Source organism: Palaemon carinicauda, chromosome 11 (assembly GCF_036898095.1).
Source record: "Palaemon carinicauda isolate YSFRI2023 chromosome 11, ASM3689809v2, whole genome shotgun sequence".
NCBI classification, from domain to species: domain Eukaryota; kingdom Metazoa; phylum Arthropoda; class Malacostraca; order Decapoda; family Palaemonidae; genus Palaemon; species Palaemon carinicauda.
This window is the reverse complement of record NC_090735.1, coordinates 91,248,631-91,272,616: the sequence shown is the minus strand read 5'-3', so window position 1 is coordinate 91,272,616 and position 23,986 is coordinate 91,248,631. Positions and strand designations below refer to the sequence as shown.

General features: G+C 35.9%; 1 protein-coding gene across 2 annotated transcripts in view; it reads right to left on the bottom strand.

Moving 5' to 3' along the window:
- The window catches only part of LOC137650089 (adenosylhomocysteinase-like 1), a 119,886-nt gene that overhangs the window by 5,662 nt on the left and 90,238 nt on the right, over window positions 1–23,986 (bottom strand). For both annotated transcript variants that reach the window (XM_068383179.1, XM_068383180.1), the window contains 8 exons: window positions 16,041–16,143; window positions 14,825–14,992; window positions 14,253–14,403; window positions 13,929–14,081; window positions 7,399–7,564; window positions 6,243–6,410; window positions 5,332–5,410; window positions 2,004–2,124 (listed from right to left, as the gene is read on the bottom strand). In XM_068383179.1, the coding sequence (XP_068239280.1) occupies window positions 2,004–2,124; window positions 5,332–5,410; window positions 6,243–6,410; window positions 7,399–7,564; window positions 13,929–14,081; window positions 14,253–14,403; window positions 14,825–14,992; window positions 16,041–16,143 (1,109 nt within the window). The remainder of the gene's footprint in view (window positions 1–2,003; window positions 2,125–5,331; window positions 5,411–6,242; window positions 6,411–7,398; window positions 7,565–13,928; window positions 14,082–14,252; window positions 14,404–14,824; window positions 14,993–16,040; window positions 16,144–23,986) is intronic.

Here is a 23,986-nt window from a genome sequence, read left to right as displayed (position 1 = left end):
ACATTCTTAGAAAATTATATAATGCAACAGCTGATAGGGAGAAAGACTTTTAGTAGGAGAACAGGGATTGATTAATAACATTAGAATATAATATAACAAAACAGTTGATTGGGAGAGACTTTTTCTTGTAGGTGAACAGGGATACAGTAGGTTAATAAGATTATTAAAAAATGACATTATGCAACAGCTGATTAGGAGGAAGACTTTTTGTAGGAGAACAGGGATAGGTTAATAACATTATTAGAAAAAGATACAACAAAACAGTTGATTGGGAAAGACCTTTTCTTGTAGGAGAATAGTGATAGGTTAATAACATTATTAGAAAATGATATAACGCAACAGATGATAGGGAGAAAGACTTTTCTGTAGGAGAACAGGGATTGATTAATAACATTATTAGAAAATAATATAACATAACAGCTGATTGGAAGTCTTTTCTTTTAAGAGAACAGGGATAGGTTAATAACATTATTAGAAAATAATATAACAAAACAGTTGATTGGGGGAAAATTTTTCTTGTTATTAACCTATCCCTGTTCTCCTACATTATTAGAAAATAATATAAAGCAACAGCTAATTGTGAGAAAGACTTTTTCTGGTAGGAGAACAGGGATAGATTAATAAGATTATTTGAAAATAAATTAACACAATAGCTGACTGAAAAAAATAATTTACATGCATTTAAAATTGCATTCAAGAACTCTTTATAAGACCAAACTGAATTATCATTCACTAATTTACTGAGCACAGAAAGTAGTACCTGAGTACATAGTAGATAATATATTATAACTTGTCAAATAATTTCTCAATTAAGAATAAGGAGAGCTTCCTAGGTTAAAAGAGATCTTTGTTTTTTCTCTTTTCTAATCTATTGGCCTAGTCTATTTTCATTATCAAAATTAGTCCTGGCACGATAAACCAAAACGTTTCTCATAATATCTATAACATTGCATACTTGATGTAAATAGATGCTATACCTCATTATATAGTAATATAGGACTTCTTCCCTGTATGATAAATGAATGAAAAGATTTAATGTCATACTAATTTAAGAGTAACTGTGTGTAAGTGATTTACTAAGTTTTTATTAGTAATATCGTGTTTGTCTAAAGGCGTAAGGTTTGTCAATCATAAATTACCGATCAAATATTCCACCATTCTTTACGACTTTTTTTTTTTCAACTGACTTTTTTCATACTATAGTACAGTACATCATATGTGAAACATTAAAACAAAGATTTACTTTGAATTCTGCCAAGTAAGCCAATCATTCATTATTTCATTGAAGTCTTCGGTGCGCAAAACATAAGTAGTTTCATCTTGACCCTGTCTGCATTCCTGGTCTCAATGTCGACAAACACACTTTTCTGTACAGCCATGTGACCTATACAGCAGGTAAAAATTACCCTCATACTTCACGAGACTGAAAAACTGTCAACATCAGCCCTACCAAATTCTGCAAATTAATCTCATACAGTTTTCAGTCATCTGTATTCATACAAATTACACTGTAAAAAATAATACTGTAATGTCTCCCAACATAATCACATGATGGAAATACTGACAATGTAATTACTGCAATTAAATTACAGGTAACCCAGTTTTGCATCCACCCTACACGCAAAAAGACATTGTGGTGGGTTATTTGGAAAAAAAATAAACTCAATGTGTTTAAAAAAATAAAATTTCCTAATTTGTAAGAAGTCTAAATATGTCATCACAATCTATTTATAGTAATAGAAGAATATTACTACTGTAGTACTGACAAATTATGCAAGAACAGGGAAAACATGAAAAGTCTGAAAATGACTCCCAAAACATGTTCATAATGACCAAGTTAACAACATTCTTTGTCGTGGAAAACTAAATCATGAAATCCTTATTTAGAAAAAAATATCCTTGGTATTTTTTAAATGATACCCACTCTACCTGGAAGAAAAAAATAACCGCCATAACAATTTTTACTAAAAGAAGAGCAAAATAAAAGAAACTTTCAATATTACCTGTAATAATTTGGTTTGAAAGGACCAGCTTTATTCAAGCCCATATACTTGGCTTGTTCATCAGTCAACTCCGTGAGATGTGCATCAAAAGTGGGAAGGTGAAGACTGGCAACATACTCATCTGAAAAATAAAAAAAAATAAGATCATATTAGTGTATAAAGTAGTTTATACAAATACAGAATATTAATAATGAAATTCTTATTTCTATACTCACCTGATGTTCCTATTGTTTTCATCTTTGGAAGCTTGGAATGTCAACGCTACTCCTTCAACTTATGAAATTTACTGTTTTCTTTCCTTCAAATACACCTATGATTCTAGCACAGCAATGAGACCAGCATTTAAAAAGAATATGCTGTGCATGTCGTATCACTTCTTCAGTCTCAAAATTGAAATACAGTATAGATGGTTTGAATAAGTTAAGAAATGGTATAAACAATGCTTTGTTATTGTATTCGTACGCTCATATTCTTGAGAGCGAGAGCTAGACATCAGCTGATCTGATCACAGCCAAAAGTTAAACAAAAATAAGTCGGCAATACTCGATTTATAAAACATTTCCGAAATTTAAAACAAAAGTACAGGGTTTTCTTAAAGCACAATTAACTATTTAAATAGTAGCAATTTTCTAGAATAAAGTGAAGTTTCCTAAAAATAGTGGTTTGCTGACGAAATCGGATGTCATATCTTAAGCTACGATTGAAATGGATTTATACTCTGTATAATTTTTTGTTTTAAATTTAATTGACGCTTTTTAATAAAACCTATTTTGGGTTCTTCATCCACATTATATGTAAGTATTGTATAACACCGGGGAGAGAGAGAGAGAGAATCAGCTGTTGTAATCAAATGGCATGTTATTGTTTCTTGTACCACTTGAAGCGAGGAAATTATCACCGCAACTAATAATAGTCATGTTAATTTCATTCTTAAACTCAGGTTGTTGTATGTGAACTAAGATTTTATATTTTTTACACAGAGAGAGAGAGAGATTTTATAATTACACCTTGTACTATACAAAACAAATCATTGTAAAGCAAATCCATACTGTTTAGAAGATGACAAAATATTGCCGACTTGTTACCGAAATTTACGCTATTCACTGCCGATAATCGAACCCAGCCTACGTGTGAAAACCTTGAATACCCACAGGGAAAACTAAAACTTTTATATATTCTATACTAAATAAAAATAATGCTTGAATATACCTTCATTAACAATACCATTAAAATTATCGAAAAGTTAGAGAAAGATAAAGATTGCCGAGAATGTAACCACAATTCTGTTTACATTTTGATATGGAATTTTATCCTTTAAGAGGCTATTTATTATGAAATTATGTTAATAAAATGTAAGATAAATATCGTTTGGTAACATTTATTACCAAGCATTGTATTTAGGGCTACCAATATACCTAAAAAGACAATAGATTTGATATATTTTGTAGTGCTTGACTTGCTGACTTTGAACAGCTTTGCAGAAACAATTTCTTTTCTTTAAACTACTGACCGTATAAATGGGGAATCGCATAATTCGAACATGCATAATTTGGGACCCTACTGTATCTATATACTGTATATACAGTAGGTAGAAAGGTGACATCACGGAATGTGGTAACTACAGGGGAATTAAATTAATAAGAGCTTGGTTTGAAAGTTTTAGACAGGGTATTAGATGAGAGATTAAGAGAAATTGTAAAGATTGGGAAACAGCAGTATGGATTCATGAAAGGAAGAGGGACTGTGCCATCTTTAAAGTATGGCAGTTACAGGAAAAAGACTAGAGGGAAACCAGAAGCTCTTCTGTGCTTTTGTAGATTTAGAGAAGGCTCATGATAGAATACAAAGAAAAGTTATGTTTTGGAGCTTGAGGGAAAAAAAAAAAAAGTGTCCTACAGAAATTGGTTAGAATGGTACAGATGATATACAAAAGAGCAAGGAAACCTCTGAAGTTAGTGTAGGATTACACCATGAGTCAGCATTAAGCCGGTTTTTATTTGTGATAGTCCTAGATGTGGTAAGTGAAGGGATCAGAAATGAAGCTGTGGGAGTTGCTACATGCAGATGATTTGGTGATTATTGCTGAGAATGAGGGAGAATTACAGAGAAGGGTGGTAGAGTGGCAACAGACTTTGGGAAAGGGTAGCTTGAGGGTAAATTAGGATAACATTGAAGCTATGGTGAACAGTAAGGAAGGTAGGGACAGGATAGCCATACATGACAGTACAGGAGCAGGTATAAAACAGATAGAAAAATTTAGATACTTGGGATCTACTACGAATCAGGAGGGAAGATGTAAGGCTGAAGTTGAGAATAGGATAAAAGCAGCATGGGAATAGTGGAAGGAGATAGTAGGAGTGGTAGGTGATTAAGAAAATGCTAATCAAGGTAAAAGTCAAGATCTATAGCACAGTAATAAGACCAGTGTTAACGTACGGATCAGAAACTTGGGTTTTACGATGAAAAGAGGAAGCAAAGCTTGAGAGAACAGAAATGAGAATGCTAAAATGGATAATGGGAACATCACTCCTAGAAACATTGAAAAATGATGAAATAACAAGAAGGACAAGAATAGTAAAGATTACAGATATGATTAGAGTATCATGACTGAGATTGTGTGGGTACTTGTTGAGGATGGATGGTCGGGAGGGAGTGAGAAAGACTTAAGGGGAATCTGTTAGAGGGAGAAGATTGAGAGGGAGGCATAGAATTAGATGGTGAGATAAGGTGAAGGATGATATAGAGACAAGAGGTTTGATAGAAGAGGATGGCTTTGATAGAAGGCATTGGGAGGGCTCATCAGGCAACCAACCCCTTACCGTACGGATAACGGTGGGAAAGAAGAAGAAAGTTGTCTACTGTAATGACAAATCTCAATTACATAGTCTTCTACATACAGTACACAGAACTCAATCAATGAGCATTATAAATGTCTTCATCAGACCAATGCAAAATTAAATACTTCACAGTACTGCACTTAAGTTTAGTAAATAAAGGATGTGTATAAAACCTCTCATTTCATTGGTTTACAACCATTTGACTGTGCTAAACTACCAAAAAAAAAAAAAAAAAAAAAAAACCTTTGTTTTATAAACAAAATGGAACTTTCTACAAACCAGGATTTCCTCCAAATAATCAGTCTGGCTTAGCAAAAGTTAGCCTGACCGAGTATATCTGCATAAAGTACTGAGCCACTTAATTTTTTCATCATTATTACTATAAGTACAAGCATTCAGGCTTACACTATGTCCCATATCATGGTATTTTCAGTGATATCTAAAGTTTAAATGACTCATGTATAAAATTCATATGAAATAACTATGCTTACCCATTTTCTTAGGTAACAGGTAAACATCTGACTTGTAACGTCCAGCTGGTGCATTGAACAACTCGATCAATGCTAAAGCCTGGAAAAATAAATATCTCAAATTAAAAACTTACTAAGGATTTCAAAAAGAAAATATATGCCTTGTGCGAGTAAAGTCAAGTGTCACAGAAGAAAAGGTGATATCCCTAAAACAGGTAAATCTATATAAACATAACAGATCAACAATTAAGATTTTCCTGTTTATGAAATTAAATGTCCGCAAATAAGTGAAACATTAACAAGATGGATTATATAGCCAAAACTAGCTTATCCAATGATGTTAACCCTTTTACCCCCAAAGGACGTAATGGTACGTTTCACAAAACTCATTCCTTTACCCCCATGGACATACCGGTACGTCCTTGCAAAAAACTGCTATTTACATTTTTTTTTTGCATATTTTTGATAATTTTTTGAGAATCTTCAGGCATTTTCAAGAGAATGAGACCAACCTGACCTCTCTATGACAAAAATTAAAAATGAAATGAAAAATGTGCTTGAAAAAAAAAATTACCCCTGGGGGTTAAGGGTTGGAGAGTTCCAAATAGCCTGGAGGTAAAAGGGTTAAAAGAGAAAAGATATTGAACTTCTTTCTTTATGTTGCAAAAGACTTCATTGAAAACTTTTGACATAAAAAACAAGAATACAGAAGTACCTCGTTTTACGAGTAACTTTGAATCCAACCAAATTGGGATATCAGTCAACAAATTGGAATTCAGTTAAGATTATTGCAACCACCTGCGAGCAAAAATTTTGTGTCGTATGGGCAATTATCCATTGGTTAGTTACCTCAAGAAAATGAAGCCTTGTCATGAATTCAGGAATATCAATAGTATAGTTTACTAGATGTTAAAACATCTTAATTGTCTTACCTGAGTACATGATGTGATGGACACTACAAATGATGGCACAGATGAACACGAAAGATTTACCAGACGTCCCTCAGCTAGCAGGATAATCCTTTTGCCATCGGGCCAAAGAATATGATCAACTTGAGAACGAACTTTTTCCCAAGTCAAATCTGGAGTCCTTAAGGAATTCTGAGAATAACCAACATGTCCTGGGATTAGCATTTCATATTTCCCAGAAGGGTGTAAATTCATTCTAATGAATATTCATTGTGTAGAAAATAAAACTTCTCATTCAAAAAATGATTAATATTTCAGATCCCAAACAAAACATTTTAACACATACAGTATATGAAGCACACATAGGTCAATAACTTATCTTAGGTTTGCAAACTAGTATTTTAGCTTATGAATTCACTAAGAAAACACAAAAGTAAGGGCAAAACTGATAATACTATACTTTTTATAGAATAATTCTCCTCATATTTCAAATATTCAACAGCACTCTAGGAATACAAATACTGCTCATAATTTTAATGCTGTATAGTAAACAGTGATACCCAGCTCAAAATCGTTAATTGGTTCCAAGAGACCCGAGAATCCATTACTGTACTCAGTTGCTATATATTGTTCACTACTATGATAAATTATTAAGCATAATAAATCTAGAAAATCCTGTTTTATGTAAATCTAGAATAAAATTCTATCAATTGGTCAGGTAGCATTTAATTATACAATCTTTGGATGGTGATCAACAACTGTAGCATACACTACTAAAGATCCAAAATGTAGGAAGAGTGAAATTTCTAATGTGCTAAAGGACCACACTATGTAGAGTACTTCATTTTTATAGGAATAAAACAATGCATGAAAAGGTAAGATTAATATATCATTGACTATACATAAACAATATTGCAATTGTTTCTTAGCTTACATACTGTTATATTAAGAACAACAATCACAACTATAAGTAAACATCACAATTACTGCATCAACAAAAACATTAAAAGAAAAGTAGAGAATAAAACATATAATGAAAAGTATAAAACTGTACCAAGAAAAACAATTAAATCTATTTAATAAAGAAATTTGGGACATTCAACAGCTGCAATATTTATACAAATACATTAAGGAAAAATCCTTTAAAAAAGGGGGAAGGAAACTTATTGATGATACTCACCACATCAATTTCTGTATTGGAATGACCCATGTTACAAACAATAGCACCATTCTTCATCTTGTCCATATGATCTCGTGAAACCACATTTTTATTTCCTGTGGCTGTCACAAGAATATCTACTTGCCTTATAACTTCTGAAAGTTTCACAACACGAAAACCATCCATGCTGTTGAAGGAAAAAATACATAGGAATATCAATTTGATAAACTGGCTTGAAAACCACAATTATATAAAAACCTTTAGGACCAAATAATTGCAATCAGATACTGTATAATTTTCAAATTTCTACTATTCAAAAGAAATTATAGAAAAAAAAGATATTCAAAAGACAACTTTATTTAAAAAACAGGAATAGAGCAACAGTATAATGCTTATTGTATTATCCTTGCTTTCTGTTTTAATTGTCATATCTCTTTAAGAAAGGAAGTCCATCCATCCATATACCAAAGGCACTTCCCCCAATTTTGGGGGGTAGCCGACATCAACAAGAAACAAAACAAAAAAAGGGGACCTCTACTCTCTGGTTAGGCTGGAGGAACATAGAGAGTAGAGGTTCCCTTTTTTTGTTTTGTTTCTTGTTGATGTCGGCTACCCCCCAAAATTGGGGAAGTGCCTTTGGTATATGGATGGATGGACTTCCTTTCTTAAAGACATATGACAATTAAAACAGAATAGAAAATTACAGAAATAATCTATTCATGTCCTTAATCATTATTCCCATAATGGATACACGTTCAAGAGAGTTTCTACTGTACATAAATTATCTGAAAAGGTATGAGTTAATGTTCCCAACATACTTATTCATATGTACTGTATGTCCAAGTAAGTTTTATGAGTTTTTAATAACATACCTGGTATCAGACCATGCGTATGTGGGGCAAAAATTATTTTCCTAACTGTTAAGTCATTGCACTTTTGTACAATAATTTTGGAGACGCAGTGAAAAGAAAAACTCTTTGTCAATAATTTTGAGCAAGAAAATTTGGCTTGAAAGAATTTTGGAAGAAATATATCTATGTCTTTCTACTGTACAGTACATGCATGTGTAAGGTCTGTTCAGTATTTATTTAAAGCATTCCCTTAACATATAACATTCATATGGAATTAAATTTATGTGAGAAAGGATGAAAGAATTTAAATGGCATTGTCAAACTAATATAAAAAAAATTAAACTAATGTAACAGCAGTCTATTGTGGCCAATGACAACATAAAAATTCAGCTAACTGATTAAGATATAAGTCAGGCACTGTACTGATACATACTAGTAAAGGAATCATCTCCAGTGATAAAAATTATTAGATAAATATATATAAGATTCCCACAGTATCAAAAATAAAGAATAATTTGAGAAATTGGGTACATCTAAGGTACAGTAATGATGCCCCATGTGGAACAATCCAAAACAGACTTCAGACAGAGGAAATAATTGTTACAGATCCTGAACATATGACTTGCCATAAATAGTTCAGGATCATTAAAAATGCAGGAAATCCAAAATATTTCATTACTTGAGTGCTTGTGTGAAATATTCAGTGGATAGAATTTCTTAGCTCACAATTCAGGTGAAGATATACACTACAGCTTCTTCTATCTTTAACAAAGAATAATATTTTACTTCTTACATAGAATACTTTTTCCAAATATGTCATTGACAGTTATTCAACACATCAAGTTCATGATATAAAAGGGGTTTTGATGATGAAAAAGGCTATTTTTGGCAAGGTGCTGTGTGGTTCTTTAGCACTTTCCTACAAAAGCTTGAACAGGGAATGCAATAAAAAATTATATACCAAAGAAATGTGGATTCCCTGTACTCAGGCCTGTGTATCAACATGCAAGCCACGGAATCGGTATTAAAAGAGAAAGGCACAGTTTCAGCCTCTATTAAAGCCATCATTAAACCACCAATGTGGAATTAGAATGCTAGCAGACAACATGCTACCCACTGAGAGCCATTACTAACACTGAAGACAATGCTTATCCTGGTGTTTGCTTCTCACTCAGAAACCATCTTTTCCATTCAAGAGAATGTCTCGGTTATGACCTACTTTGCTTCATGGGTCTAAAGAAGTGGGAGGGTGTTGGAAACCCTGCAGAACCTTGAAAATGGATCTTTCCTTCAATAAAACATATTTTTTGGGGTCAGGCTGCCGTGATGTTCGAACTAATATTAGAGCATAAAACAAGGTAGACTCATGCACCACAAGGGTTGTGTGGTGGCTGATGCGGTAATGTCACTGACTGGTGAACGAACACCAGACTGGGGTACAAGTCCTGCTCAAACTCTTTTCTTTGATCACTGCAACCTCACCAGCCTTGTGAGCTAAGGATGGATAGTTTGAGGGAGCATATAGGTCTCTCTGCTGAGTCATCAGCAGCGATTGCCTGGCCCTCCTTGGTCCTAGCTTGAGTGGAGAGGGGGCTTGGGCACTAATCATATGTATATATAGTCATTCTCTAGGGCACTGTCCTGCTTGCTAGGGCAATGTCACTCTCCCTTGCCTTTGCCATTCATGAGCGGCCTTTAAGGGTCCATTAATTTATAATCAAGTGAACACCCAATTTCATGCTTACATACTGTACATGAAAGAAAAAAACCAAGACAACCCATGAGAGGTAATCCCTAGAGAAGGCAAGCTAGATGACCATTAAATTGATCCTAAGAGTCCCAGTTGAGGATCTCTATTTTCAACCTAATTTCCCCCATGGGTGCCAGAATCAAGATGAGCACCACACACATGCTGAAACGCTTTGACATGTTTCAGGTCGTGTCTCATCAACACCAAACATCCGGACCAACTCGAAAATCTAAAAAAAAAAGCTTATACATCATGGGTTTCATGGATGGAAAGTGAATCATTCTTTTGGTGAGGGAGATCATGATACAAAGACAGCCACTGTAGACAGGGGCTTGGTAGTCCAAGTATTTTCAAAACAGACTACCTTTACGGATGAAAATGGATCTCTGCAAATATGCTAGCATGGTTGACACTGGAAAGAAGTCCGTACCAAATAGCAGAGCCTGTATAAACTATCGCTTAGAATAAGAATTATGTAATTAATTAATTCAGAAACTAATTAACTTTACTCAACTAAGAAGTCAAGGTAAAAATCATGAAACTTGTCGATTCGGAGCACAAGCAAAATGTCCTTCTTCTATGACTAATGAATAAAAGATAGATGCCAGGCAAGAAACAAAAACCCTGGTAAGCATTGTCTTCTGTGTTAGTAATGGTGATTTTCTGTGGGTAACAGTTAGCAGGTTTATTTTCAGCATTAAAGGTACTGTGACAGGTCCAGTGGGTTTCCCTTATATACACCAATTCCATGCTATGCACATTGATATACTGGCCCTTGGACAGGGAAGACAATATCTCTTCGTATATCATGTTGTACTGGAACACTGTTCTAGACTTTAAAGGAGTCCTTGTGAACCATAAAGCAGCCTAACCCAAAACATTTAATGAATGAATACAATGTGGAGTATTTTTAATGATAAAGAATATGTACATGTACATATGAACTACTAAAACTAAGGCAGAGTGTAAAAATGATAAAAAAAAACAATTATGAATATTGTGAATTTAGCCTTGATGATCATTCTAAAAACTTTGATGGGCGATTTTATATACATACTTTATAACATACTTATAACTGGTCCTCTAGTAATACTATGATCAAGATGGAGAGTTCAAAATCTACTTCCCATTCAAATTTAAAGAGGAGGGAAATTTTTGCCCGTTATGTAAAATTTTAGTGACACACACTCATACCAATAGTAGATGTCTTTCATATATTCGAATCTTAGCAAGCTGTACTGTTGTCAGAAAAAAAATAGAAATTATTCAAAAAGAACAATTGGTCATATTCTTTACGGATGTAAATGAACTAATGAACTAATTTAACGGCGGTACCAAAAATTAATATCTAAATCATGAATAAGAAATTTAATAGACTGTAAGTTTCTGTCAAACAAATCAAGATAAGAATCAGCAGCTGAAGACCAGACAGGAGAACAATACTCGAATCAAGGTAGAATGAAAGAATTAAAATACTTCTTCAGAATAGATTGATCATCGAAAATTTTAAAAGACTTTTTCAATAAGCCAATTTTTGTGTAATGGAAGAAGACACAGACCTAATGTTTCTCAAAAGTAAATTTGCTGTCAAAAATAACACCTAAAATATTAAAAGTCATACAAAGTTAAAGAAACATTATCAATGCTGAGATCTGGATGTTGAGGAGCCACTGTCCTTGACCTGCTTACAATCATACTTTGGGTTTTGTTAGGATGCAACTTCATACCCCATAATTTCCACCATGCACTAATTTTAGCTAGATTTCTATTTAGGGATTCAGCAACCCCAGATCTACATTCAGGAGAAGGAATTGATGCAAAGAGAGTAGCATCATCTGCATATGCAACAAGCTTGTTTTCTAGGCCAAATCACATGTCATATGTATATACTGTAGTATGAAAAGTAAAGGGCCAAGAACACTACCCTGTGGAACACCAGATATCACATTCCTATACTCACTATGGTGCCCATTAACAACAACTCTTTGAGATCTATTAATTAAAAATTCAATAATAATGCTAAGAACAGCCCACCCATTCCTAACTGTTTAAGTTTGCAAACAAGTGACTTATTATTACGTTTTGAGTTTTTCCCGATCACCATTGTTATTCCCGCATTTTTTTGGTAACAAGTTATTTTGTTTTTTTAATTTTTACAACTTCAATCAAACCAAAGATGGGTTCTTTTAAGTGCGCTTTTATTTCAAGTTAATGAAAAGTTTTCACATAAGAAAAGTGATTTAGTGTGCTGAAGAAACATGTAAAGCGAGGTCATATGATCATGAGCATATTAATGCTATGAAAACCACCCCAAGATTTGATTGTTCATTTTATCGTATCATAACAGGGGATAATATATCTTTAGTAAGATAGGAGCATAATAACTATCACCTAGAACTTCATCACTGAAGGAAAATAAAAAAAATTTTAAACAAGTTTTTCTCGAATCATTATATTTTTCGTTTCATATTCTATTTCTTTAATTTTAAACATTCAAAAATTAACAAAGCTTCATAATGGCTAATTCTGGTGTATTTCAAGGAATAATATTTTAGTTTTATCCTCGCACTGTTTTTAAACATATTCTTTTATTTCTGTGAAATTTTGGTTTATATTTTTCTTAATTTCTTAAAAATAAAAAGAATAAATTTCCATGTTTTATAAAGTAATAAAAATAAAAAGAATAAATTTCCATGTTTTATAAAATAATTGTTTGTATACTTTATACCTTATACTCACTAATTAAGTGACAAGAAAAAAGTACAAAAAAACCGATTTTGACATAGGAAAAATCTATTTTTGGGCGAGATAACCATATCGTCCTCATGGAAATTCCTCATTCGCAGCTTCTTCTTGGGATATTTCTGCAAGTGATATACCAAAGAAATTTTTACCTTAGAGGTATCAACAGAGTTCTCACCTCTGGAGCAAACATCCCATGAGACACTGTGTATAAATCAGGGACATGTTAATAACAAGCCATGGTTTTCCTTCCCCGGATAGAGTTAACCTTGTCTCGAAGGATAAGGGATAGGATAGAAAACATGGGTGAGAGAGCCGTTACAACTCCCAATCTCAAAGATGTGCTACTACTAACACACTTCCTGTTGAACAGTGTTGCTATATGTACGATATATATCGTACATGTATGATAATTTTACCCTTTTGTACGATGTACGATACCATGTCTGTTATTGTCCGGTTTTGTACGATGATTTCACTATGTCTCTGGCACTATATATAAATTTATCAGTTTATTTGCCATTTACTGACAAATGAAAAAAATAAGCACACAGTACAGTAACTCCAAAAGAGACAAAGTCTACAGGTCTCTAATCTGTGGAAAGAGAAGGAAAGAGAGAGAGGGAGGTGGGGTTAATTAGGGCATTGCCATAGGCAATATTTCCTTACCGATTAGTTTACTTGATGTCTGTGACCTGGTTCCTGATTGGGGTAATGCTTCTTGGGACATTGTGTGAGCCTGGATTAATCTGGATGTTATACCCTATTGGTTCCTTGATGGTAATCCAGGTGTTGTCCCCTATGGTGACAAATGTCCTGTTCTAGTGTGTTTAGAAGGCCTACCGTTCCGTTAAACCTTTTAATCCGTGTCGATGAATCTCCTGGGAGCCATATTATTTTACCTTTCTGGGGATTATCTTGTCTTTCATCCCACCAGGTTTCGCGCATACTTCTTTTTGCTCCAATTCACTAAAATATGTTTGTAAATTCTAAGGTCGCAGGAGCTCTATCATATTGATTTAGGAAGCTACTTTAAGGAACTTCCATCACGACGACATGGCTTGAGCCCAAAAAAGTACTTCTACCATCAGTATGCTTTCATGAAGGTAATTAAACATGATTATTTTACATAAGCTAAGCATAATTATTCTAGGTTAACTACTTGAATCTTAGAGAAGCAAAACATAATTTCCAGAAGAAATACTCACCATCCTTGAAGAGCACAAACAGGATCGATTTCAGTTACATATACTGTGCATCCCAATCCCTTGAGAGCCTGGCAACAACCTTTTCCAACTTCCCCATAGCCACAAACTACTACTTGCTTACCACCAAACATAACATCAGTGGCACGTTTTAAGCTGGGAAAAGAAATTCACATTTTTAATTTAAAACTGGCTGGTTTTTCAGGTTCCATACATTATCTTTAAGCAACACGAATCTTCAAGACTTGAGTAAAAATTTCTGTTAACCAAAACAAAACATTTTTATATTATTTTCTTGGTGAGAAAAAACCTGTAAAATATACATGCCTGTCAATGATTGATTCTCTGCATGAATAAAGGTTATCAAACATTGTTTTTGTTACAGAATCATTAACATTCATAGCAGGAACTGTCAGTTTTCCTGCCTTGCTGAGTTGATAAAGACGGTGAACACCTGTGACACTTTCCTCACAAATACCTATAGAAAGGAATGAGAAACTTAATTAGGTTATAAACCATCTAGAAAACTTTACCATTATCCTTCATGAATTACAGACAAGTGTATTAGCAAAATGAAACTACAGTACAATATACTGAACTTGAAGTGATGCCTTCCATTCTCACTATATCAAATATAACATACTACAACCAAAGCTATACACTGGTCCAAAAACTTATTCTCTAGACAATTCAAAGGATGATGCCATTAATATCTTAAAACATCAAGATTTCCAGCTGATTTGATTTTACGTTCTATAAACTGGCTAACTGATTACTGTTTATTTTAACAAAAACATATCCCCTTCCAGCATAAAAATCTCTTTAATCACCTTAAATATTTAGCAAATTTACCAAAATGCCATATATAGATAATACAGTACTGAATCGTAACTGCTTACCTTTGATCATCTTGAACATGGCAGGATACTTTTTAAGCATAAGATGGGTGGCATCTCCACCATCATCAAGAATCATGTTTGGCTGCCAATTTTCAGTGTTGATACACTTGTCAATACACCACCAGAAATCTTCCTCACTTTCTCCACGCCAGGCAAACACAGGATGGCCTACAATGAAAATATGTTGGTATATTTATCTTTGAAATAAAAGAATATCCTAAAACAGTCATGATAACAAGTGGAAGTTGAAAATTATAAACATAAAATACAAATACATAAAACAAGTCTAAATGAACCTAACTAAAATTATACTAAAACTGCTCAAGAATACTAAAAATATAAAAAAAGGAAGATATGAAAAGACCTTCTCTTACATGATAGGAATGGATACTTCAAAGCTTACCATTTTACTCCATTTATTTATGTAACCAAATTGATCGTGTAAAATTGTAAAGAAGATAATAGCAAGATTAATAAGAGATCTGAAGTATCCAAAATGTTAATGTTGGCTTATCCCAATTCAAACCGAATGCTGGTCTTACATGAGGCTCCTAGCTTAACACTACAATTAATCAACAATTAGAAAACCTCACTCAACTAATTTCATAACACATCTTTCAAAAAGAGGATATTCAATCCTCGCATATACCTAATATCTAGAAGTTTCCCTTTTCATGTTCCGAAATTTGTATATCATATTTTTACCACAATATTTAGGTGTAAATACCTAATTTAAAAATAGTTTGAGAATCCTTACTATTGGTACTATCAAATAATTATTCAAAAAGAAAAAACTCAATATATCTATTTACATTTTAATTGCTATTAAACAAAGACAATTTTAAATACTAGTTCAACCAGTTATTTGAAAAATTCACAGATTTTTTCCTTTAGAACCAAAGATTTAATTAGTACACAATATGCAGAACACAACCTTGACTTAGAAAATGGCAAGTCTCCTCTACAGTTACCTCTAAAACTTCAAAGATCTGGCAAGTTAATGATGTATTCATAAAAAGTTACTAAATTTGGTCAAATGGGTTTAGTACACGATACTTGTCTCAGTCGAATACAGCAAGGTGAAAATACATATCTCCCATAGGTCTAATAACTACTAATCCTTGACACGGTCAAATACTCGAGTCATTTACATAAAAGAAATAAGAAAGAATACAATCAGTCAATTAAAACAGGGACAAATATATCAAAATCATACCAGCTTCAGCTAATGCAGCTGCAACCTCATTCTGTGTGGAGAAGATATTGCAAGCAGCCCACCTTATGCTCGCTCCCAGTTCTACCAAGGTTTCAATCAACACCTGAGAAGAGGAATTTTGTTATGTCATTGCAAGAATTATTTCTTACAGAGGCAGTTATTCTCCTTGCAAGTTAAAACCAGTTTGTTTTACCAGATGCCTTTTTTACAATTAAACTGCACAACATATCTTCCCAAGTCTGAAATAAACTTCAAAATTGATATATGTCATACCTGATTCACAATCAATTCTTTCACATCTAATTACGATAAAATCAGGAGCAAAAATAAACAAAAAAGTTATTTTCAAATGAGGTTTTGCAATTAGAACTTAAACAAATTTTTAATGCCAAGAGAGTTGTTTAGTTTTACAGATATACAGATTAAACCAATGATAAATATGCAAGCAAAATTCTTTAATTAAAGAAAATAAACCTAGTCAAATGATAGTTGTATGGGAAGCATAATCTTAAAATGGCAGAAACAATAACAGTACAGCTTCAGTATCCTTTCAAGTGAAAATTATATACAGTATATAATTACCTTAATTACAAACATTATCGATGTTTGGCTAAACAAAACATTACCAGAAAAATTTAAATAATTATTAAGTGTGTTTTATAATAAATTTTTTGGGCTCGAGCCATGTCGTCCTGATAGAAGTTCCTCAAAGGCAGCTTTCTACTTTGGATATTTCTGCGAGTGATATACCAGAGAATTTTACCTAAAAAGTATCACAGGGTTCTATCCCTTGGAGCAAATATCCCGAGAGATATCGTGTATGCAACAAGAACGTGTTTAAAACAAGCTACGGCTATCCTTCCATGAATAGAGTTAACCTTGTCTCGAAGGATATGGGATAGGATTAAATACATGGTCGAGAGATCCGTTACAACTCTGATCCCAGTGTGGTACTGTAGACATGTTCGCTGGTTCACCATTCCTTCTAGCAGCATCATCTGGACGGTTTTGCTTCGGAGTTCTCTGTGTGTTTTCGTAGCTTTTTGAGTGATTTTGTGATCATGGTCGCTTCTGCTTCTTCCTCATCAACTAAATAGAGTACCTTTTCCTTTTGTGTTTGAGAATTTTGCGTCTCCACCTTGGTATTTTTGCACCGTGCTTGCTTCAATTGTCCACGGTCGTCGCATGGCCGAAGACGGCAGCTCATGTATCCAAATCGCTCAGAAATCTTTCGTAGTCTTGTAAGAATGTGTTTTACATATTCTTTTATAATTGTGGTATGATTAAGGGTTATACCATTTACTATTTTCTGCATGTATGTATTTTACCAATCTTGACTTAGACTAACTCTGATCTTGGTTGTAAGCCATAAATGGTAATTATGTACTTCTGCACCCTCACCTTCTACCACATACCCTTATGGTTTTCGTGAGGCTGCCCATCCTCCCTAGCAGGGAGCTGTAGCCCTGAAGATCCTTCTGGGAGCAGTGTACAGTATAGTATTTTTCAGTTGTCCTAGGGTGACAGTAATTCACTCATCTACTTAGCCTGAGTGTTTGACCAGGTGTCACAGGTTGTGGGATCTTGTTCCTTGTGTCTACACTCTGTTGATCCCTTAGAACGCAATCAACTTTGTTTTAATGCTGACAGGTAGACCTTCCTTTCGTGTCGCCTAACTCATTCCTAGGCTTCCTTACTTAGTTTTTGGTGGGCTGGGAGTTGGTTGTGACGATTTGTTCTCGTGCCTTCTTACTGCAGACTCCTTGGAACGACATATTAGTTCTAATGCTACAGTTAGGCCTTCCTGTCCTGCTGCCTCACCACTTTCTAGCCCCCCCCCCCCCCCACCCCATTTGCCTGGCTAGCGCATCTACTTGCTGTGGAATATTGTTTACCTCCCAGTCCAGTTCCCTGATGACTGAAGGGTCCTTAGTTGCTATATAGATGGACGAGATAGCTTGTGGGCTATCTAGACTGACCCTAGGTAGGCGAGATTTTATTCCTTCCTTAGATTAATTCTCTCTATCACCTTAGAGACCACTCTTGGGTGGTCTAGTTGCCCCTTCCCCTTCCTAGTTAGGCCAAAAATCTTTCCCTGTCCTAAGAGCTACAGTTCCTTTGTCTAGTCTACATACCCAAGTATTTGAGCATTCCTCATCCGCTATATAGGCTAGGCTTGCCTACACAGTAGTTTTCTTATGACATAACCCTATCTAGGCAGATATCTAGAACCTCTTTTGGGATTCTCCTCTGCCACCTTCGTAGTTGCCTAGTCTCTGACTGCAGCTTCTCATTTTGGGCTATGTACCTCTTGTTGTGGAGTCCATATTACTACAGTATCAGGCCATACTTCCAGTCCTGTCAGCTCAAGTTCTTCTAGCATTCAACATGAGTAGACAAAGGGGGAGCACCCCTCCCCCCTTTGCTGCCTTAAGCTGGTCGTCTGCCTCTTTTTCCTCTTCTATATCCGAGGAATATTCTCTTTTAAAGTTGGTCGATTGGATTCCTCCTGGTTGTCAGGATTTCCCTTGCATTTACATCCTGGCCATCTTGTATGGCTTTTATTATCGTAAAAGGCTAGTCCTCTTCCTCATGATTTAATGATAACAATTAGGTCTTTGGCAGATGTATTTTTCTACTGCCTTCCATTTCCTGTGCCTTTCCCCCTGCTCTTGGACTGTTTCTATATAGGATAATCCATTTTTCTTGCCGACTGAACAATGCTATATTTTGTCAACATTCATAGGGGTAGTGAAAGGTCAGTCATGAAGCCATGGGTGCTAGGAATAGCTTCCACCTTAGACACGGCTGCTGCCGCCTCGGGAGCAGCCGCTGCCGGCTTAGGCAGGATGGTATGTGAATTTGTGACCTTAGGTTGTCTAACAGACCAACTTTGGAGGGAAATGATGTTCCACTTATGTGACCCTTTCTCACTATTCTACCACACTATTTTAAGAGTTCTTAAAGATATTTGAGCTGTTTGGCATGAGCCTCCACTGTAGTATAGCTGTGGCCATAGCTAGTGTAGTAGAAAATTTTTAATCTAGAGATTATTTAAAAAATTTCTATCTCAATATATAATTCCATGTTTACTTTATGATGGAAAATTTTTTGATATAATACTTGTATTCATTGAAAATGTTCTATCTTTAAAGGTTGCTCAAGATATGGAGTGTTCGACTGTAACCTGTACCAGATGGGTCTTGCCTTGTGGCCACAAGACTTGCCGGAAGCATGCAGACTTTCATGTTTCCAGAGGGTTCTTTGCAACCTCGGAAACCTTCCAACAACAGTATCTGCAAGGACCTCATAAACACTGGTATCCACACGACCAACGTCTCCAAGGACGAGAAAATGTGGAATCAGAAGACCTTTAGACATTGGGTGAGAAGTGTTCTGAAGAACTCTCACCAAGGTGCCCACCTTCCCTCTATGGAAATCAAGGACCTCCTCTTTCCCAAGGGCGAGTTGACTGCTGTTTTTGGTCACCAGATACCGGCCATAAAACTCCCGCCGGAACAATTAGATCATGCGGATGATGAAGTTTAGGACGTTCTTCTGTGACGTCAGAGAGAGAGAGGATCCTGATGACTACGCAAGCCTCTGATGAGTCCATAGATGACCATCAGGTAAGTACAGCAACCAGAACTTATTCGGCTCAATCCCCCATCCCTGTATCTGCTGCCCCTACCTCCACATCTACTCTAGTTCCTACGCCAAGTACACCTTTGTTCCCAGGTCACTTGGAGTTTATGGCATCCATGAAAGCATTCATGGAAAATATACATGCTGAACACAAACGAGCTCAAGCGTCCTTAGAGGCAAAGATAGATGCTTTTCAAGAGGTACCTAAGTCCAAGGCTCCATCAGTGTCCAGCCCGCCAGATTGCTCGGTCAAGAATCCTTGGCATTAGCTGAGCATATGGCTCTGAGTGAGGGTTACCTCAACACTGGAGAAGGTATGGGTTCTAAGCCTGTCTGCGACTCAAAATTCTACCACTCTATTGATAATTATCCTTGCTGCTATGTAAGGCTACTCTTGGAAGCGTCCATTAGAGATGATACGATCCCTAAGGAGACTATCTTCCTGGACCACAACAAGACTTAATCCTTATTGGTTAAGGAACTTAACCCCTCTACACCCAAAGGCCATACTAGTACGTTTCACAAAACTCATCTCTTAACCCCCATGGTCGTACCAGTACGTTGTTGCAAAAAGCTGCTATTTGCCTTTTTTTTTTTATTTTATTGATAACTAAATGAAAATCTTCAGGCATTTTCCAAAAGAATGAGACCAACCTGACCTCTATGATGAAAATTAAGGCTGTCAATGCGATCTAAAAAAAAAAAAAAATTGCGAAACGCGCTTGAAAATAGAAAACGCCTGGGGGTTAAGGGTGGGAAAGTTCCAAATAGCATTGGGGGTAAAAGGGGTTAAGATAGCCAAATTCACTATTACTCAACTTTCTGCCTTCGCAGAAAGCAGGCCACCTTTGTTGCTCCCAAAGATTCTGTCTGTCCCTTCGCCTCAAAATATTTAGAGGCTGTGAAGAAGGCAGTAATGGAAGGTGGACATTGCCAGTGTTAGAGGAGTGCAAACATGTCTCCCTAGTCCTTCCATATGACTCGGTCAGTTGAGATGTCTAACACACTTTTACGGTTGGAAAACTGGATGGGGACATTGGAGGCAAACAAGTCAACGAAAGTTGCCTAGAATTCCCGAGTTCCTTTTGAAGGAAGAATTGAAAGCCAAAAAGATGATATCTGCTTCTTTGTCCCACCAGTCCTATTGGGAAATGTTGATTGGGAACTATTCCAAATCAGACTTCTTCCCAGTCCTGGCAAAGACTCATCTGGCTACTTTCCACAAAAATATACATGCTTTCTTTTTAGCCTAAAGAGCATGCAAAGAACACATCCTAGCCGCAGCAACTATTAGGCATGAGCCTAGAAGTTGAATGACGTAAACATCTGGGGGAAAAATATCTTTCCTCAGAAATTGGTCAAGGAAGTAATGGACAAAGTGGCTCAGGAGAATAAGACTTATGCAAAAGTGGGATATGTACTCCAAGAGGAAATTCACTCCCGGATAAGGATCTCAACCCAAAGGTAAGAAGCCTAGGAAACGTTTAAAGGAAGGAAAACCCTTCCTGTCCCAACAGCCTCAGTGGCCACTATCTCCCAGACTGCGTACACGGTTCCCCAGTAGTATGTGTCACAGTCTCCAGCCTTAGCCACTACAAAAGAAAAGTGCTAACAGCAGAGGAAGGTCTACACGGGGAGGTTATTCTATGGGCCGAGGAAGTAGAGGGAGGAGCTACTGGTAAGGGAAGACTTTCTCTTTTCATGGATCAATGGGAGTTTGATCCCTGAGCCCACAGCATAGTCTCCAAGGGACTACGCTGGAAATGGAGACAGAAATTACCCCAGTTAAAGAGGTTCTTTCAACCCAAAACCCCATTCTTGGAGGACTATGTACAGGATCTTCTCTGGAAAGGAGTCATCCGTTGCACAAAATCCATGAACTTTCAAGGGTGGCTATTCTACGTGCCCAAGAAAGATTCAAACACTCTTCGAACTATTCAGGACTTGTTCCCATTAAGCAAATTCATTCTGAAAGACAAGTTACAGATATTGACTATCTCGCAAATACGGACCCTACTACCACAGGGGGTCTACACCGTCTCCATAAATCTTAACGATGACTATTGGCATATTTCGATAGGTTGGCGCTTCTCCCCCTACCTTGGTTTCAGACTGACAAGAAAGACCTATGTATTCAGAGCTATTCCCTTCGGACTCAGTATGACTCAAAGGATTTTCCCAAAGCTAGTTGAGGCCATTGTCCAACCGCTAAGGAACAAAAGCCTTCAGGTGATGGTTTACCTAGACAACTGGCTAGTCTGGGCTAGAACAAAGTCAGAATGTCTTCTAGCAGCTCAAGAAGTCATGAAATTCCTACAGTCTCTGGGCTTTAAATCAACCTTAAAAAGTCCAGGCTATCTCCAGCTCAAGATTTTCAGTGGCTAGGGCTTCACTGAAATCTAAAGTCACACATCCTTTCTCTACCGCAAGACAAGAGAAAGGAAATTGCAAAATCTGTCAGGTGCTTACTTCACTTAAAAGTAATCCCCAGACGTCAACAGAAAAGTATCTTACGATCGCTGCAGTTCCTATCCCATATCCTTTGAGACAAGTTTAACTCTATTTGAAGAAGGATATCCATGGCTTGTTTTAAACACGTCCCTGTTGCATACACGATATCTCTTGGGATATTCGCTCCATGGGATAGAACCCTGTGATACTTCTTAGGTAAAATTCTCTGGTATATCTTTAGCAGAAGTATCCCTAGTAGAAAGCTGTCTTTGAGGAACTTCTATCATCAAAAATAGATTTTTCCTACGTCAAAATCTGTTTTCTAAAATATAATATGGCAAACCTTATGTTGACACTACCAGGAAAAGAACTATGATAACGGATAATGAATCAGGTGTTTGAAAACACAGTAATTTGAACAGACTTTATCAAGATCAGGCATAAGATAAATAAGTTTGTTAGTTTAATTCTGAGTGTGTGTGCTAGTGATGAGCAAACTAAAACAGAGGATATTCTAACATCATATACAAAAAAAGAAATGAGCAAGACATAACATGATAATGACAGATAATAAATGGACAAGAAGAATAACAGAAGGAGTCCTTAGAGATTGCAAAAGAAGCAGGGGAAGAAAGAGAAGACAGTGGATTGATGAGCTAAGAAAAGTTTCGGGTATAGACCGACACAGAAAGACCATAAAGAGATGAGAGTGGAAGATCATGTCTGAGGCCTTTGTCCTGCGGTGGTCTACTTACGACTGATGATGATGATAAAACACAGACACATACATATACACATGTATACATTATTTATATATATATATATATATATATATATATATATATATATATATATATATATATATATATATATATATATTATTTTTTGGGGGGGTTCAAGCCATGTCGTCCTGATGGAAGTTCCTAAAGTAGATTCCTAAGGGATATATGTTACTACAGTGATATTCCCAGAGAATTACACCTTCAGGTCCCAGAATTCTAACTCCTGGAGCGAATATCCTTAAATTTTCTCTCAAGGATATCGCATAATATCAGAGGACGTATTCTTGACACGCCACATAGCAATCTGCACCCCTAATATCGTTTACGCTTTGAGGGGGACGTGGCAGGATAGAAGGGGGGCCGTATCAAGTTTACCCCCGTTCTCGTACTACTATTGACCACCACAACAGCGCCATTCCCAAGATGGCGGACATTCCTAATTTTGTAGCGATTTCGCTCAGTGGTGTTCCCTGTTGATCTAACTTTTAGATCGATTTGCAAGGGTTATTATTATGCATTCTCCAACTTCTTTCGCCTTCGGAAAGTTGAGTATTGGGTCTTTACAATGAGTAATTTTTAGCCCCTGTTTCACAGTGAAATTAAAGTAATTTATTGTGGTTAGAAGCTACGCCTCATACCGGAGGCGCCATGGGCGCCGTCGTTCGTTAGGCATGTGTTATTTAGTTAGTAGAACGACTTCTCGGTTTTTAAATAGCATTAATTAATTAATTAATTATGTAAGCTATTTAGGCAAATTATACTTGTAAAGAAATTTATAATGTGCATAATTTTCCTTTCTATGTCGATCGTACAGTTAAGAGTTTCAGTGAGTGAGGTAACCGAGATTTCGTCTCGCCTAGGTAACCTAACCTAGGCGTTTTATTATATGTTCAGACATTTCCCCGGTTACCCTCGTGTATTGTGATTTCAATTCATGCAGAGATAGTTATCTCCTAGAATTAGATGAAGCATTACACGTCTCCAAAAAGGGGATTTAAGGGTAATCCCTCTTTCCCTCTCCTTAGGCTACAACCTTAGTGGGTCGGCCTCGAATTTTTAATTCAGGCA